The sequence below is a fragment of the Onychostruthus taczanowskii genome, unplaced genomic scaffold, assembly GCF_017590055.1.
Source record: "Onychostruthus taczanowskii isolate IOZ18803 unplaced genomic scaffold, ASM1759005v1 scaffold24, whole genome shotgun sequence".
In the NCBI taxonomy this organism is placed as follows: Eukaryota; Metazoa; Chordata; class Aves; order Passeriformes; family Passeridae; genus Onychostruthus; species Onychostruthus taczanowskii.
The window spans coordinates 7874416-7892711 of record NW_024499684.1 but is presented as its reverse complement, the minus strand read 5'-3'; the positions used below and the strand labels follow the sequence as shown (position 1 = coordinate 7892711).

Sequence of the window (18296 nt, the reverse complement as noted above, 5' to 3'; positions counted from 1 at the left end):
AATGAAATCCGTACTGAGACATCCTTATTTAAGAAAGATATAAGTTTTTTAAAGAATGCATTTAATAAACTTTTGTCATTCACACTTTTATTTAAATTACGTTGCCAGAAGTCTCTGTAGATTTTATTTGAGGATGGTAAATTGTCTGGGTTGGCTTTTAAACAAAAAACAGTGATGCCCTTCAGGCCTCTGAGCTAACAGTTGACCACACCATTATAAATACTTGCTGTAATTGTAATTTCATCTATCAAAAATAGGCCTTAGCTTTATAAACATGGAGCTGGTTTAGTACCAACGTGTACTAAAGTAGAAGTATCTGCGTAAAATAAACACCAAGAGTTTTGCTCCTCAATAGGCACCTGTACCTCAGGCCCAAGTCTGACCATTTAAAGTGGTAGAAAACTCAAGACCCAGCTTCTGGAATTCTCAGTCAGCAAAAGCTGCCTAAATGCAATTTGAATGTTTTGCATGAAAACGCAGTTGTCTCTTTTCTAAACTCAGCTCTGTGTTTGTGCAATGTACCATTTCAAGCTTTTTTCAGTGTTCAGAGGACAACTGGCAGGAGTCAGGGATAAATCATCAAATCAGGGCAAGGAACCTGGGAGGGTGAGAGATGAGGGGGCTTTGAGAATTGTGTGGGGAGAGGCCCAGGTTTGTTATCTTTGTCTTGCTAGTGATTTCTCTCCAGCCCTGCTCCTGACTGGTCCAGGGCCAGGGTGGAGCAAGCCTGGCTTTGCTCTGCCATCTTTTCCTCTACCAGTTACATAATTAAAACAATGACTCAGCTAGAAGTGAAAATTTTATTTAATAAATATAATTTTCATAAACCATTTTCAAAACAACTACTGACCAAGCTGTACAAGGAACAAGCACACGGCCTCGCTGTCAAAGGAGCAAAAATAACATGAGGCAGCCACAGTGTCAGAGGTCCAAAATTCTTTGTATTACTTATTGCTCATTTCCAGTGGGCAACACCCCTAATCTAAATCTGCCTAAAATTAAGGATCAACAGCTTTTAAAAGGTACTTCTTGCAGAGATTAAACCATTCCAGTTTTTTCCTTCAAAGAAGCAACCTCAGTCCTTCAGTGAAAAAGCAGGAGTCTAGATGATGATTTGTTATTTTTGTATGCTTAAAACCTGAAATCTGTCATGGGGACTGCAACTAGGAATTGTAAAAATAAATATATTCTCTGAGATAAAAACGACGATCCTCCTGGAGCAAGGTGCGCCTCATTTTTTACCATTTTCAACTGCATGCTCCACAGACCATCTTTTACCCTGTGGTCAAAATGTAAAAAGGGTGAGAACCTGCTGCAGTTTGAAGTAATTTCCTTGAAAACCGCTGAGGAGAGATGAATAAAGCCCCAGGGCACGGGGCCAGGGTCTGTTCCAGCCCAGCCTCGCTCTGTGCCTCCGGGCGCGGCGCCTTTCCGTCCGCAGAGCTCTTCCCCCCTGGAGCCCGGAGCGGGCCCAGCCGCAGCCGGGCGGTGACAACAGCAACGTCCCCGAAGGAGCAGCGGCGGCCGTGGCAGCGCACACGGCTCTGAGCCAGTCCCGACGCCTTTGGAGCAGCACTGAGCTGAAGGGAGAGAGAAATCCATAGAGAGCAGGAGCCTGGCACATCCCCGGCCCCGCTCCTGCTCCGGACCCAGGCGTTCCCAGAGCAGAAACCAAACCGTGCCACGCGGAACAAACAACAGAAGCAAGGAACGTGCGAAAAAACCAACCATAACAACATCAGCAGAAAAAAATCCCAGCCCAGAGCTGCAAAGGAGAGAGTCTGGCTGGGAAATAATTTAGGAACAGGATAAAGGTTAAAATGAGGCCCTGGTGAAAGGTTTGCCCAGCTCTAGGAATGGCTCCTTTAACCAGTGACATCTGTGTAACAAGCTGTGTAAAAAAGCAGTGGTGAGGGCAGTGGCAATGGTGAGGTATTAGGGATTCTACACCCAAAAAAAAAAAAAACAAAAAAACTCAAAATAAGTGGTTCAAAACCACATTTGCTTGAGCACTTTGGAAGACTGAATTTCACCCCAATCACAGCTATTTAGAAGTACAGCAATAGCAGATAGAACTATGAGAAATAATTTAGACTGCAGCTTTGAGACACTTCTAGCACTAGAAATTTATATTTTATTCCTATAAGAAATTATAGGTGCTTAATATGCATTCTAATTTGCATAAGCTTTCCTCAAATCTTTCTAAAAATGAAAAACCCAAGTTTTCAGCATTCCTTCCTTTGAAGCTTTTGTTCCCCCTTCCCTGCTGTAATCTTAAAAAATACAGAGTATTTTAAAGCAGAATATTTACATTTTAGTTTTTGAACCAATTCAGAACATCTCAGGTTTTTTCCACTGCATCCTCTTAAAATTTAGCATGAGTTTGGCAATTAGAATTGTTTTCCTAAGTAACAAAACCAAACCCTGTTTTTCCCAGAGGCAGAAGTGACCTGCAGAGAACACAATCCCATGGAGAAGGTGCTTTCTCAGGGACCCTTATTAGTAAAGTGAGTGCACGCTACTCTTGCTTTGAGCTACAAACATCTGCTACAGGCTTTTATGGATTTCAAGGCTAAAAGGTAAATAACAAAACTTCTCCTCCCCATGGCAAAGCCTCCCCCACCCGTTCACATTCGCACTGGGAGGTGAATGCCAGCATTACACTGGATTTTAGCTGGATTTTTCAGTTTCCCTCATGAAGGACTCTGTACTGTGCCCAGGGCACAGTGAACTGGCTCCTACATTTCAGCTATCAAAATACACTAAGTCTTTCATCCTTGAATAGGAGCATTTTTAAAAGATTTGTGATATCAACACAAAACCCCAGTGACTTCCACACAAAATATTCGTCACACCAAAAAATCTGTCCTTAAGCAACCCACATCTATGCCCTTACTCAATGAGACATTACTGAGTTAGATTTACTGCAAATAGAAAAATATACCTTGGCCGAGGGATGGATTCTTAAGTCCTTCCTGAATTGTTTAAATGCAAGTTTCTTCGGTAACCTTACAAACACTGGGAAAAGGGAAAGCAGGGGGAAAGGGAGGAGAGGAGATGGAAGGTTTTAAAGAAACACATAATGAGCGCAAATTATTCTTCAAATACACGACTGTGCTGCTTTTGTGCAAATCTACTCAACACACTGGTGTGGTAAGAGCCAAAATACATCACCTACAGAGCTGGGCCAGGGGAAATGCTTGGAGTGGGGGTTTTGGCAAAGCCTCTGCTCCCCTCACCCAAGGAACCGTCCGGCTCAGGGCAGGACACACGAACCACACGGACGGATGAGGGCACACGGTCACACACACTGACAGGACAATGCTGTGCCTGGCACGGACAAACAAGCACTGCTGAAAGGTGAAACACTGTGGCTGAGGTGTAAAACACAGCTAAACAGCAGATATCTGATTAGAGTAGTAAAATCAGTCTCTATTTCCTAGGTATCCATGGCAGCATGAAGACTCCTAGGAAAAGAAACTACTAGGAAGAAAATTACTATTTTAAACCCAGGTTTAAGATAGATATGAAATATAAAGGAAGTTATACAAGTTGGTGAAAATAGTATTTTGCCACTATTGCAGATCTGGAAGACTGGATGGATGGCAATCGGGTTATTGCCTCTCCAGCTGGATCCAGGTTTTCAGCCCCATGCAGTGGGATTAGTCACATGTTCATACCTGCTGCATGAGAAGATGAGGCTCAATTTTAGTGTTTCTTCATCCCCTGGGCACTCGCTGGGGGGATCTAGTGCACACTGACATTTTCAACCTGAAGCTTCACTGCACTCAGGCATCTGAAGACACGATACAGAAATGCACTATGAACGCTGAATTAAACACTTATTTAAAAGGAAAGTTTACTATATTTTTTCCTTCTTCTTGTCTCATAATTTATTTCAAAAGCTTAATTTCTGAACTAATTCTCACCTGTAACAGTGGGAAAAATCCTTGCATTCTGCAAGTTCAAATCACTAGAAATTTAACAACAAAATTGCAATGATAATTTCTTTCCTACACAGATGTTGCCTTGAGCACTGAGATCTTGTAAACTCCATGGTACCTGCAGCCTTCATTCAGGTCTGAGAGAAGCTGCCAGGCACTAATGCAGAAACAAAGCTCCAAGAGGAGAGCTGAAATAATCCCAGTTAAAGTCACGGGCAGGAAAATGAACAGCAGAGCTGTTTATAGGTAAGGAACATCTGAAGGATGTGATCCCAGGAAAGCAGGGAGAGCTGAAATAATCCCAGTTAAAGTCACGGGCAGGAAAATGAACAGCAGAGCTGTTTATAGGTGATCCCAGGAAAGCAAGACCTGTTCCTTTGCTCACTGAACTTGGGAGAATTTGGGATGACAAGAGGGATGCATTCCCCTGGCAGCAGCCCAGTTACAGTCAGCCAGGTTTGCAGCAGCCCAGATTTAGAGTTTTTACCCAGAGCTAATTTAAGATGGATCTTTACACTCTTAACTGTCCGACAGGATGAGTATCCCAGTTATTGATGGGATGTCACTGTCAGAGGTGACAAAAGGGGGTGTCCTGGAGCAGCAGCACTTTTCCCAGTCCCCAGCCATGAACAGCTCCGTTCTAAGGCACCCTTGCAGCACCTCCACTTCATCTCCCACGTCCTGGGACAAGCAGTGGGTTCAGCCACCCTGGCTGAGGGAACAGTGAAATGTTGCTGCTCGCCAGCCCCCACCATGCAGACAGGTCTGTACTGGGACAGGGGAGGCACCTGCAGGATGCACCACCCAGAGCTCCAACTGTGCAATTTGTTTTTATTGGCATACTTAGGTATCAAAACATTGCCATCAAGGTCTCGGATCCTTCCGATAAACGAAAATAATTAAGCAATCATTATATCTTCAAAGTACAACGTGACCGAATATAAATACATGAAAAAGAACAAAACATGCAAAAATTCCCCAACTTTAAAAGGATTAATAATTCAAAAATTTATGCTAGTGATACTGCTGCTCAATCCACCAATTCTTAGCAAATTTTTCCATGTCAGGATCCAGAACTGTTAACAAAACATACAGGGCATAATAAAAGATGACTAGTTTCTGAATTGTATTTCAGGAGAACAGTGAGCTGTTATATCCCTTATTATTCCAAATTACTGGTTTGTCACAGTTAACAGTGTTTTTCAAAGCAATGGCTAATATATTAGCCACTCATGCACTAGCACAAATATTTGAATTGCATTTAACTCTCAAAAATTACTAAACTGATTGCTTATAGAATACAGTAACTGTCCACAGAAGTAACAAAATTGATTTGCAAACTGCTAAGACAGCATCTGCAAGACAGCTCAAAATGAATGTGTGTTTAAAAGGAAGGGTCATCATTAAAAACACAACTTTGAAAAGTATAATTGTGGAGATTCAAATTGGATCACTCAAATTTGGGAGGAGAAAGATTTCTGTCATTGCCCTACAGGGACATCTCCAGTATTAAATGTAGGATTCCAATCTGCTCATACAGCAACAAAAAGGATCAAATGGTCAGAGGTAAAAGCATTCCTTAAAAAAACCCCAAAAAACCAAAAACTTATTTAGCAATTTGTAGATAAAAACTAGAAAAAATCCTGGAAGCAACTGCTGTGCAGATTTTGCCAGGCCAGACAAGCCCTGCCTGGACTCAGGAGTCCTCTGGGCTTTCCTAGGGCAGCGCCGGACACTGAGCTCGCCTCAGCACCTGCTACAGGTGTGTGAGCACCACACGGCTTCCACAAGGCATTCAAAAATGTCCCTGTCAGCAAGTGGCTGAGTCCATTGTGGAGAGAGTCAAGATGCTCCTGTCGTTGGCATAGAAGGGATCCGATGAACTCCATGATCTAAAGTAACAATAAAAGAAAAGTTTGGCTGACTGGGAACTTGGACTTGTACTGGGAGGTGAGGAGAAAAGTCTATGAGAGCAAAAGACAGAAGTGTTACAAGAGCAGGTAAATTTAAAGGACTAATCTACTAATTTCATGTAGGTACCTGCAGTTCATTCAGACCTTTGGAAACAGAGGCCAAGTCATGCCTGCTGTGTAATTAGCACACAGCTACAGCTATTTCCATCACTATAAATTAAAACAACCAGAGGTTTTTATGCCTATTTTGCAGCTAAGTTTCAGTGCTGTGCCTTGGGAGGCTGTGAATGCTGCCTGTGCACAGAGGCACTGTGAGGCTGCTCCAGCAGAGCCCTGTGGAGCACACAGCCAACCCTGGGAACCTGGCACAGCCGTGTCCCATCCACACTGCCTGAGCCTGGGGGAGGCAAAGCTTATCTACAGCCAGGAACCTGCTTCATCCCTTCCTGTTTCACTTCAAAACATCAGGGAACCACCTCAGACGTCACAGCTGCTGACTCAGAGGGGTCTCACTGTGTCTTTCACTTGAGGACAAATTACTGCTTGGGAAGAAATACTGTTCTTGGCAGCACAGCATTGTAGGACTGTATGGGAAAAGCTGAAGAAGTTTGGAAGGCAGGAAATCAAAACACAACAAGCTTATCCTCCAAATCAGGCTCTGTCAGAAATCTGCTGTTTCTTTAGAACTGTTCCATCCAGTGCCTTGACACAAGAACCACTAATGGGAGACCCCACAATACTGTACAAGTGATGTATGTGATCCAGCATTCTTAATATTTTAGTGACTGACAAGTTGACAGACAATTTAATGGAACAGACAGACAAAATGCATTTTAACATACCACACCACACATTTTATATTCTAACTGACTAATGAAGCTATAGAAAATACTTCTCACATACATTTTACAAGCAGTAAATTAAGCACAAGAGACTATATTCCTGTGGCCCACTACTCCAAGCATTTGTATGACTTTGATTCATCAAAGTTTTTATCAAAATTTGATACAAGGTTTGATTTCATGTTATCATATTTGACAGAATATTGTATTTGACAGAATATCAGGAGCAGAGAATACAACACAAGCTGCCTACAGCAAAGTTATTTAAAATAGTGCTCGTCATTCTACAGCACTTGCACAAACAACATATTCATCAGCATCACTTCAATCAACAAAAATAATTTGCAGCTACTTCCTGGTTGAATACTTAGCTGTTTTATAGAGGACAAGTACTCAAAAGACCATCCTGTTGGGGACTGCACAATCTTCTGGAGATTTAGATAAAAAACAAAGCAGCTCACAGTCATGAACAAAGCCTAAACAATTTTTAAATCACCCAATAGTTTTCTTAATTGTATCTTTGGCATTTCGCAACTTGTAACTGCTTCATGTGATTTAAGCAATTAGTAATTTTTGAAAAATGAATCAGAACTTTCTCATACTAGCAAAAAAGTATAAGGGAGAAAATGGTCCCTTGGCTTATTTAGACCAGGCTGTCATAACTGAGTGGAAGGAGCTGAAATCATTGGAGAAAAAAAATATTACTGACTTTAAAAAAAAAAATCTCTTTTCAATTTGTACTGTACATAAATTTAAGTGAAACTAGAAGATTGTTCAGAGCAATTTCAACCAGAGGCAGATGCAAAACCCACAGAACTTCAAGCCCTTAGTGTAGCACCAAGATAGTTTTGCATATTCATTGAACTTAATCCTAATTTCTGTGTTCTAAGAACTCTAAAATAATTTGGCTAGATGGAACTTCATCTGAAAACTACATGAGGTAAGCAGAAAAGAAACCTAACAAAAAGCAGTCTTGAAAAAAGTGTTTAATATTCTGTCAAATACAAGTTAGCTTCAATAAGTATTTTTAAGTTCTTAAGGAAAGAAAATTTGAGTGGAACAAAGAGAAAATTGTAAAGCTGCAAATACATTGCAGAAAACAAAACACAGAATACCTACCTTATAAGAAGACTACAGGTTACTAAGGCAATTGTTAACTAACAACCTGCCCTAATTAGATAACAATAAGTGAAACAAACTAGCATGAGAAATTCCTCATTTGGAAAGCACAGTTTTACAGAGAGGTGAAAAAAAAACCCCAGAAAAGTTAGAGCAACTGCTAGCAAAATGTTGATTTTTATACCAATTAAATGCTCACCTTGTAGATTAAAAATTCTATTAAACTGTTTATTTTACACATCATGCCCGCTTTCTACACAGCAAGTTTGAATTAAAAATTTACTTAATAGTAACAGTTCATTTTTCATATGGAATGAAACTTCTTGCATACTCATACCCTAGATTTGTAGAAACATTGAATAAATTTCATAAGCAAGCCAGAAGAGAGAGACTGACTGAAAGCACAGACACCGTGTTCAACACAAGAGTTCCAACAGAGATGAGCTACAGACCAGGCAATACCTAAAGGCAGAATCAGAGCTGACAAAGCTGTCAGGGTAAATTACCCACACGAGATTTGATACCCAATGAATGATATCACAACCTTTAACTGAAAGAGACAAAGTTCTTCAAATACAAAATGAGTTTCCTTGAAAACGTGTGAAATTCAGTGTTTTCAGGTTTGCCTTTTGACCAATGAAGGACCATGATATCATTCAGGGACAGAGATTACGATGTACAAAAGACTATTTTTACTTCTACCCCCAAATATTTCCATATTTATTTGCTATCCCTCTTTGTTTGGAAATGGGGAGATGGCACATGAGAGGATTCAGTGAGAGCTCCTCTCCCAGCTGGGCTGACTGCAAGAGCAGTGTTGCTCTGCAGACATGTTCAATTACTCAACATGCTTTCACCCCACTGACGTTTGTTTCACACGTGGTTTGTGAAGGAAAGATTTATTTAGCACATATTTTGGAATGGCACACATGATTTTGACAATATACCTTCTGGAACCCAAAAAACATTGAAAATTCTTAGAACCTGAAGACTCTGTTCTGTCAATCACTCTGATTTTAGAAATAGATTATAAAAGTTATACTACAAAAATATTTCATCTTCTTATCAATCAATGGCTGAAAGATTTAAAGGCTCTCCTCCTAACAATGAAGTTAGATTTAAGGGGGGCAATGTGAGCCTTTTGCATACCTTCAGAAGTAATGCAAGCTCCAAGGTAAATATTTGGAGGTTGTACATCAAGAACCCAAGGGAAAAGTCTTTCGACTTTACAAACAACTCCTGATTTGTGAAGGCAAAAAAGTAATCATAAAAAGGAGAACAAAAACAGGAGCAAGGCTTGATTTTCTGAAGAGAAGAACGTACAAATCAAGAGAAATTACGATAGATACAACACAAGAGCTTGTAAAGCCAAACTAAACACTTTAACAGAAATCTTTCGAAAACTGTTTTTCCCCTCCCCATCCCAAAAGAAACCACTCAAAAAGAAACAAGAAGCTAATCTTTTAGGATGAAAAAAGTACAATAAAGAGTTGCATTTTCTACTTAGATAAGCAAAACCTGCAGCTGGTTTCTAGACATCTATTGCTGCAGGCTCATCGGGTTCCAGTTTATAGGAGAATCGTCTGCAGCAAAGGCTATTGAGAGAAATGCCACACCTGTTGACCCGGCTGGGGCTACACCTTCCCATTAGTCGTTCCAGCATTCTTCTAACAGATGTGCATGCTGTTTCCCCATCTGAGAAGCAGCACATGGAGTCCAAGCAGTTGATACCTGAACCTGCCTCAGTAAGCTGGAAAGAAAAAGAAAATAAAAAAGAAAGAAGAAAAAAAGAAAAATCAGTACTCACAAATTTTAGCAATGAAGATGTTACCAAAAAAAACACTTCGGAAAAGCAGGTTTTCTTAGCTAGAGTGTTGAATATTTTCCAATTTTATAGGAGAACTACAATAATAATATTACCACTCCCTAAGGTCTACATACACTAAAATTTGTTCTTCCCAAGGTTTGATTGCAGCCTTGTTGAGTGCATGGAAATGGTCTGGCACCGCATCTGCCTAACCCTGGAAATGAACTGCTCAGGAACTCCCTCCACCAAACCCCACAGCAGAGCACATGCACTTCCAGCTGGGATGCCTTGGTTTACCTACAACAATTTATATCAGCTCAGTCCTATTTTAAGGGAAATTTATCAAGACAAAGCTTCAGGCTGCAGAATACAACACAGTAACCGGGTCCCAAGTAATTCTTCCTCAAGCACACAATGCAACTTCCTAGAATAATTGACATTATATCACTCCCATAGATACCCTTGGCTTGGTACAGAACAAAAGCACATTCCTGATTTTGTGAACATGGTTCATCCAAAAGCAAACAAGGCTGATGTCAGAAAGGTTCAGTCATGTTCATGCCAGCATGAAGAATAATTCAGCATTAGCATAATAAACTCTTTCAAAGCTCATGGTTTGTAGGTGAGGAAAAAAAGGAATAAAAGAAATAAAATGAAAAGAAAGCAGCAACAGATGTATGGGTGTAAGTGCCACCTACCAGTGTGCTCCTCTACAGCACTGCTGCACCAACTGCAGCATAACTGGAATCTCCTGCTTCTGCAGAGAGAATATCCTAAACTGACTTCAGTACCATTCTAAAGAGAAATAAAAATGTGAAGTGTGGGGATGCTTTTTAATTTAATTTTAAACTCTCCATGAGAGCATCCTGTCAAACAAATACTAGACACAGAGGCTGAACTTTACCCTTTCCTCACACCAGGAGAAAGAAGAATTCTGGGAGGAGGCATCTTAGTCCATGACAGGACACAACTCACTTAAGACCTTCCCACAACTTTTCACTGTGACACTAAAGGTCACTGACTGTTGTCTGAAGATTCTACTTTTGAGCCCAAATTTATTCCATGCCACCCACAGTTGCCAAAAACTGCAAGGAAAGCAAAGAACCTCAAGAGTTCCCTATGAGAACAGTTTACTATGAGTAGACACACTCTCCTTCCTAATCCCCCAAACAGGCAGCTGGACACATTTAGAGCTTCACAACAGAACAGCCTACACAACAAAGAAGAGGCAGCTAACAGAAACAGGAGGCTTTTGGAAATACAAGAGAAAAATCTCAGCTGGTAGGACAAGGAGGAACACACACAGAGGCGGTGTTTGTTTCCATGCACCTTTTCCTGTGCCTGCCCCTTCCTCAGCCCTGTGCCATGTTCCCCACTGCCCCTCCAGACCTTCCCATCACAGCACTCGTTGTGATGTTCACAGAACTGTCACTCAGCAGCTGTTGGAATGTACAGGATTGTACATTCCTGATCCTGTGGATGCTGCATCTCAGAGGCCGTGGCCGAGTTCAGGCAGAACACGCTTTAACTCACACACTCATCTGGGGGGTCTTTGGGACACAGAAGGAACATTTACTGTGACAATGAACTTCTGTACCTGAGAGGCAGGAGCAGAAGATTTGCAAGTGACATGTTGAAAAGGGTTCTGGTTAAAAGACAAACAAAACAAAACACATCTCAACAGAGCCTGAACACCCTCATGTGAAGACCACCATGACTGGTCCCAGCTGCAGTGCCACAGAAGATACCAGAATCAGGAACTGCACACTTTGCAGCACTGCAGTACCAGCAAATGTGACCTTCAGAGCCACATCAGACTGTGCTCCCAGAATTGTGACACAAGAGATTACACAGAGTAGAAGGAATTCCCATTTGGAGGTCAGCAGGCAAACCCCCTGCTGCAGATGGCGTGACCTTCACAGCTGTGGCCACAGCAATACAAAACTGAAACATTCCAACACTCAGGATTTCAGACAGAGTATTTAGTTCATCCAATATGCTCAAGCAGACCTTTAAATTTACTGCAGAAAGTCACATTATAGTGGCTGTATGCTGGATCAGATGAACCAGAGCATTTTTTTCCTTAGAATCTGTTACCCTGAGAGCCAGGAGTCCTGGATATTATCCAAAGACTACCAGAAAGAGGAACCAAGATAACTCAAACCAGCTTCCAAGGAGCAAACCCTCAACTCTGGATTTCGGACGTCTAATGTCTCTTTTTTTGGAGAATCTCCTTTTTCTTCACAAGTTAGATACAAAAAGCAAGGATCATGCTTGAACTACAACCTCTGGAAAAGTTACTATTACTTTTTTAAAAAATGGCAAATGAGACCTTATATAAGTCTGGAAACAACAATTCTTTTCTGTTAAACTCACAGTTAAGTGTAAAGAAATGCTGTGAGAACATTAAGGATAAACAATCTAACTAGATATATTGTTTATCACTGCCTGGTGAAAATGGATTTTTCTATTCCCACTACCTGTAAGGAAGATACATATGATAGAGTCCCTTTTCTCACTTTCTCTCTGTAGAGGACAATTATAGTCATAATTTTATACCAAAGTAAAACCTGGCATGGCAAGGCAGGAAGGCATAATGTTCCCTGAAGACCTGAAACAAACTCTCACGAAACACAAGGCAGGAGAGACAATGCTTTAAAAAAATTAATGAGTATAGAGAAATACCAGGCATTATTAATATTTGGGTGGCAAACAAAGTATGTTCATAAGGTGAGATTTGGAATCTCAATAAACATAATACTTCATATGAGAATGGCCCATTGGATGTAATAAATCAAAAAGCAACTGAGGAGCAGAATTAAAGAATGATTCAGCTTGATTAAGAAAAAAAAAATCAAACCAACATTCTATGATGCAATTTTTCTTGTAGATACCAAAAATATGAGTATTTTGGAGATGGCTCAATGACTGTCTCTGTATGATATATGTAAATAAATACACACACATTAGGGTACAGTGGGAGTACTACCTAGTGGAGGTAAGAACTGTCGGGCAGGCAAGATGGGTCTAGCAGCTGCCTACTGTCCTCCCCTCTGTGCCTGCTTTCAGCAAAGTCACATGCTGAGCTGACTGAACCCTTATCTTCTTCCATCTGGAAGGACAGAAAAGCAACAGATCTTATAAAGCACCATGCTTGCATTGCTTTAAAACAGTTACCATTGTTACAAGAACTTTCACAGGTCTGGTCTTGAGAGAACAAGGCAATTTACAAGGTCAAGAGGCAATTTTTATTTTTGGTGGATCAAATGCGGTTTCTCAGCACCAAAGTTTGGCCTTTTTGTGCTCTATAGACCAAACAAATTTGGAATCTATCTAAAATTCTTAGAGATTCTGAAGTTTTATTTGTTTTCCCCCATCCAACAGAAAGAACCATTTCAGTTTGTTTGTCTTACTGCAGGTTATTCCATATGCCACAAGACACACATTTCAACCCAAGATTTAATCACACTGAAAAGTTGGGACTTCGAGGGATGGGGAATGTGTTTAATCCTGTACACCAAGTTAAGAGCACTGCAGGGTACTCTCCTGAGCCCAGATCCCAGCTGCCAACATTCTGATTCCACAATTAAGTTAAAACTTGCTCCCTACTGTAGATCTCACCATCTTTAACCTTTAATATACTGTATACAAAAATCCCAAACAATTGGATTTAAAATTTTTAAAGAAAACATACAGGAATGTTGACATCTAACAACTTCACTCCTTTTTCTACTCTTTGTATCAAATTAACCTGCAAGTGCCAAATCATTTCATTATTTCCAAGTCATTAGACAAAGGTTTCTTCAGGTAAGTAGTATGTGCACTTTTGTGACTGAAGTCAAACACAAAATGGTGCATTCTTCCCTCATTTCCTCATCTTCCTGTGATTGATTCTGTGGATTAGCCAACAGATCAACACCAAGCTTTACTAACACAATGAGCAGGTCTGTAAAGGAAGAAATCACCCTTGATCCAAGTGCAGCACATCAGGGGGGTCTGGCACACTTCGCTAGTGGGAATTCATGCTTCCACTGGGACAGTTTTCTTGGAAATTGCACGTTCCTTACAGAAAACATAGGCTGTAAAAGGAACAGAAACCTCTCTGCTCTCGACTCGACACAGCTGGGCTGGGTCAGACCTGAAAGCTGCAGGGGGGGAATCCTATGGAACAGGAGCTAGAGCTGAAAATACAGACAAGGAATGAAGGCCTTAAAGGCAGGGCCTGGAGCTCTGGAGACAGCTAAAGAGCAGATCTGGACAGAGATGAAGGGAAAACCAGGCAACAACTGACTCATGAGGCTGGAGATGGGGAAAGAACAGGTTTTGGCTCTGACAAGGTAAATGCTCCAGAGCCCTGGATATAACACTGTGCACTGACAGCCTTCTCTGTAAATAAAACTCTTTCTGGTGTCTTACATTTCCCCAGTTCTGGGTACAGTTCATAACACACTGTCCAAAGGCAGAAACTCTGTAAACACAATTAATCCCATCAGCAAGTAGAATTAAAGCATCTGTCCAAGCAACACTTCTCAAATGTGACTTAAGATTTCTGACAGTTCTTACAAAGCACAGGACATGTAGACATACATGCACACAGAACACTTTCTTTACAGATAAAAACATGGAATGAGATATAGTGGGACCCAGTTAGCACCCGAAGGTACCTATTTCACACATTCCAAGAACAGGAGAGACACCTATGAAGGAAAGCAGTGCTCAGCCACACTCCAGCTAGCACACCTGCACCTGCCTGTGCTGCCTCATTTCCTCTTCATCCCACGCTCTAAAAGGGACAGTAAAGTTCAGAGGCAAGACTTTAACAGGCACACACAAGAGGGCAGTTCTGACTTACAGGAGTCACCTGGACACTTAGAAGATCCCCTCAAAGATCTTAACTGTACATCACCAATGTACTCAATACAAATGTGAACATTTTTGCACACTGTGAAGCCTACAGAAATAAAAAAAAATATTGTAACATCATACTTCTCTTTAATTTGCATTCATCAAGAAGTCATCTTTTGATCTCAAGAGAAGAGTAAGCATTTTGGCAGCACAAGGCATAACTCAGTTTAACCTGCAGTTATGCTCTTTTTGAGACTCTTAATACATATTTACAAACAACAAAAACCTGCCAAAGTCTGTTCATCAACCTCCATGCATTCTGCAGTCACAAAGGATGCAGTCCCTGGGTGGGCATGTACAAATGAGGTGTGACAGATTAGCTGCTTTACAGCTATGTATTTCATCAGGCAGCTGTTTTGTTTCATGCTCCTACAGTTTTCCTTGCCCTATTGCTTTGGGAAAACCACAGAAACCAACTCACGCTCTTCACTCCAAATTAGATTTTATTTAGTATAGTGAAGTGAGTAGTTTCTGTCTATCAATCGATTTTCCTTTTCACTGTTTTACGCAAGGATCCACAGGATAACTTCTGAACTTTGCCCAAAGACAGAATAAAGAACTAGAGAAACCCGAACCTTTGTTTGCTTCTTGCTGCACTTCACAAGTGCAACTGCACATCAGAAAGCAGCCAGTGCTCGTACTTCAGGTACAAGCAGATACTCAAGTGCAAAAATTCTGACTTACAAGAGAATTGGATTTGCATAATCATTTGTTACTCATGGACAAAACACATTTCCTCCTTTTTCCAACCCTTCCTTATGTTGCTAAGTTTAACAGCTTTCACAACTATACTGTACTTTGCCTGTTTTAAAGCTATTAAGTGCTGAATGCAAAACAAAACAAAATTAAACCAGCCCACCACTATCCCCCTGGGTGTTTGGAAATCCAAGGTGTTGTGTTCCACACTGGGGTCACTAACACCACAACACAATGGCTATTTCAAGTTTTGCCTTGTAAAGTTGTAGTGCACTCTCAGAGGAAATACGAATCTTTTCTCTTTTGGTTTAACAAACAGCAATTAAGTCCCTAAAATGTAGGTTAGTTGTTACTCCTAGGCACCTATTTGCACATTTTTAACAACAAAGTCACCTTGAAAAATATTTAAAAGTAATCAGAGCTTTGCATTAATTCTTGCTGTAGGATGTGCAATTACAGATTGAGACATTGCTGATACATATGAATGCTTAAGTCTTACAAAAGAGAATCAGCATTTGACAACATTTCATGGGCTGATCTCAGTGCATTTGAAGAGCTGCAGAATCATGTTTTACCTACACAGACACATGTATGCTTTGATCTTGTTTTGAATAATTTTCTGGGACTTTGTAGCCAAATGCCTTTAGGAATATGTATCTGTACACATTGAAAACAAACAACACTCACTTTATAGCTGCACAAAACAGACACAAAAAGCCTCAGCTGCACAAGGGTATGGATGCACCCAAGCTTCAAACATTATCTGCTCTTTTGACACAATTGAAAGCAAATTAAAATGGGCAAATAACTTGCAAGAAATTGCTGCCTAAAGTATATGGATCTTCTCCTGTCACAGCCTTATAAAGCTGAAATTATCCAGCATGCAAATGCACTGTTAATTTTTATCATAAAGAAACCAAAAGCATTATAACCATGCTAGAAACTACGATTATTTAAAAATGGATGCAAGAACAGCTGATCTTTATTCTGGAAGTTGAACATCATGCTAGGGATGTTTTTTCCTTAAAAGAAAAAAAAAAGCACGTCCAACACATGCTACTTAGGAGAAGCATTTGGCTCGGAAACACAGAGCAAAGCCAAGAAATCACCAAACGGAATGTTTCTGCACTACACGTATTGCCCTCTCACCCCACTAATATATATTCATGCCTCTTCCCATCTCTCTCAGCACTGGTTAGTTCACCTTGAGCATGCATAAGAGTTGATGAGGAACTGTCCCTCCTACTCTACCTAATTTTGCTCAGCTGATTCCTTGCCCTGGACAATGGCTGCAGTGCGATGAACTCGTCACTTAAAGCAACTCTGTTGGAGTACATCTACAATTGGACAGAGAAGGGATGGAACATACATGTCAGTAAGTAGCAGCAGTAATTTTCTAAGAGAAAGACACAGGACAACACATTGTTATTTAACTGGAATACACGTCATATACAGAACACAAGCCTGGTACCTTCAAGACAGCTCCTGGGACCATCACAGCCAGTCACTGTTTGGCAGGACCATTCTTAAAGCACCTTTGCTTTCATACTGAGAGAAAAGGCCTACATGCTTTTACATCTGTGCTTTACCAGACACCTTTATTCTGTCTTGCTTTCTCCTCTCAACAGTGCTATGATTTATCTTCCGCAAAGATTTATACTTTGATTCACATTTCCTTTACTGTCCAATTCCTCCTGTATGATTTTGTAACAGATGTATATTGAGAAACTGCCACAAGCTACTTCAGGGCAACTGACCTCATGGCTTTTCTTTAGGCCAGCAAAAAACCCCTGAAACGTAGCAAAACTAAAATAAAACACAGTAACACACATTCACCTTAACTGCATTAAGGACCATAAAGTTAACCAAGCTCATCCTCTATAAAAGTCAACTTGCTTGCCTGTCAAATTTTTAATTTTTAGTTTCCCAGAATAAATGACTGAGATTTAAGTTCCTGTGTAAGAAAAATATTTACATTTAAAAGCCTACCAATTGTCTCTCTCATATCATTTAAACTTCTCTGCTCTCTTATGAAAAACTTAAACTTAGCTACATGTAACATCTAACAGATCAGAGGCAAACTCACAAGTGATGCTATCACCTTATACTAACAAAAAGATATAAAATCAAGGTAAGGCAGATTCCTACAGATATAATGAATTCAGAGCACTAAGGTATAAGTCACACACAAAAAAGTTCTCAAAAATTAAAACAACAGGGGCAAACAGTTTCAGCTGAGAAATGTGTGTTTTCCTCATTGCTCCCGGGATTAGTTTAGAATTTAAATGATGGCAGGCAGAAACAAATAACCTAAAAAGCTGCAATTTAGAAACAAGGAACTAGGGCATGTAACAATTTATCTTGCCATAATAAACACTGTAACTATAAACCAAGCTTCTTCTTTCCCCCAATATGAAAATATACCTACGTAGTCCTACAATTAAAAATTAATAATTAAACATGTTCAGTTATACAGAGGGTGCACCTACACAATGAAAAATAATTTTAAAGGACAATACACAAAGTTCCATATTTATTCTTTCAATGACTTCCACAGAATTCATTAGCATCAGTCATCATCCTTAGCATTTAGGACAAAGATATTCTCCAAATTCTTTCTATCTGAAAGTCAGTCTCTTCCTCTGCTTGGAAACAGAAAGAAAAATATTTACGAGGAATTTTAAACACAAATTATGAGGTATGATCATAAAAGAAGCATTCTGTCACCTCTTGACAACAGATGTGCTAAGCTGATCATCTGCTCCTCTTCAGTTTTATCCACTTCCCCACTGCAAGAACAGTCAATGAAATCCAGTGGAGCTGACTGTCCATTACAGCAGGAAAATCTCAACAGATTAAACCTCAAGAAAGGAAAAAAGAGGTGCCTTCTTTTTGCAAATACATTTGTAGCTATAATTTCACTATCAGATTCACAAAGAGAAACCACTGGATGGCTGCTGAAGAACTTCTGGTCGAACCCCATTTCAGATACCTTGACTTTGCAGCACCAAGAATTAAGAATTTTCAGAGAAAAGACAGTATTTTGGTAAACACAGGCCTCAGTGCTGAC

The 18296-nt window shown here is 40.3% G+C and overlaps 1 protein-coding gene across 10 annotated transcripts in view; it reads right to left on the bottom strand.

The window, feature by feature from the left end:
• Positions 1 to 269: 269 nt before the first annotated feature.
• Positions 270 to 18296, bottom strand: part of ATP11B (ATPase phospholipid transporting 11B (putative)) — a 64989-nt gene continuing 46962 nt past the window's right edge. The window contains exons 29-32 of one of the 10 annotated variants that reach the window (XR_005952779.1): positions 16478 to 16563; positions 9435 to 9568; positions 2945 to 3018; positions 270 to 1580 (exon numbers count right to left, since the gene is read on the bottom strand). Coding sequence is in view for 7 of the 10 variants with exons in the window: in XM_041405688.1 (XP_041261622.1) it covers positions 9350 to 9568 (219 nt within the window). In the remaining 3 variants the exon portion in view is untranslated. The other 9 variants (XR_005952781.1, XM_041405695.1, XR_005952780.1 and 6 more) reach the window with 9 other exon arrangements.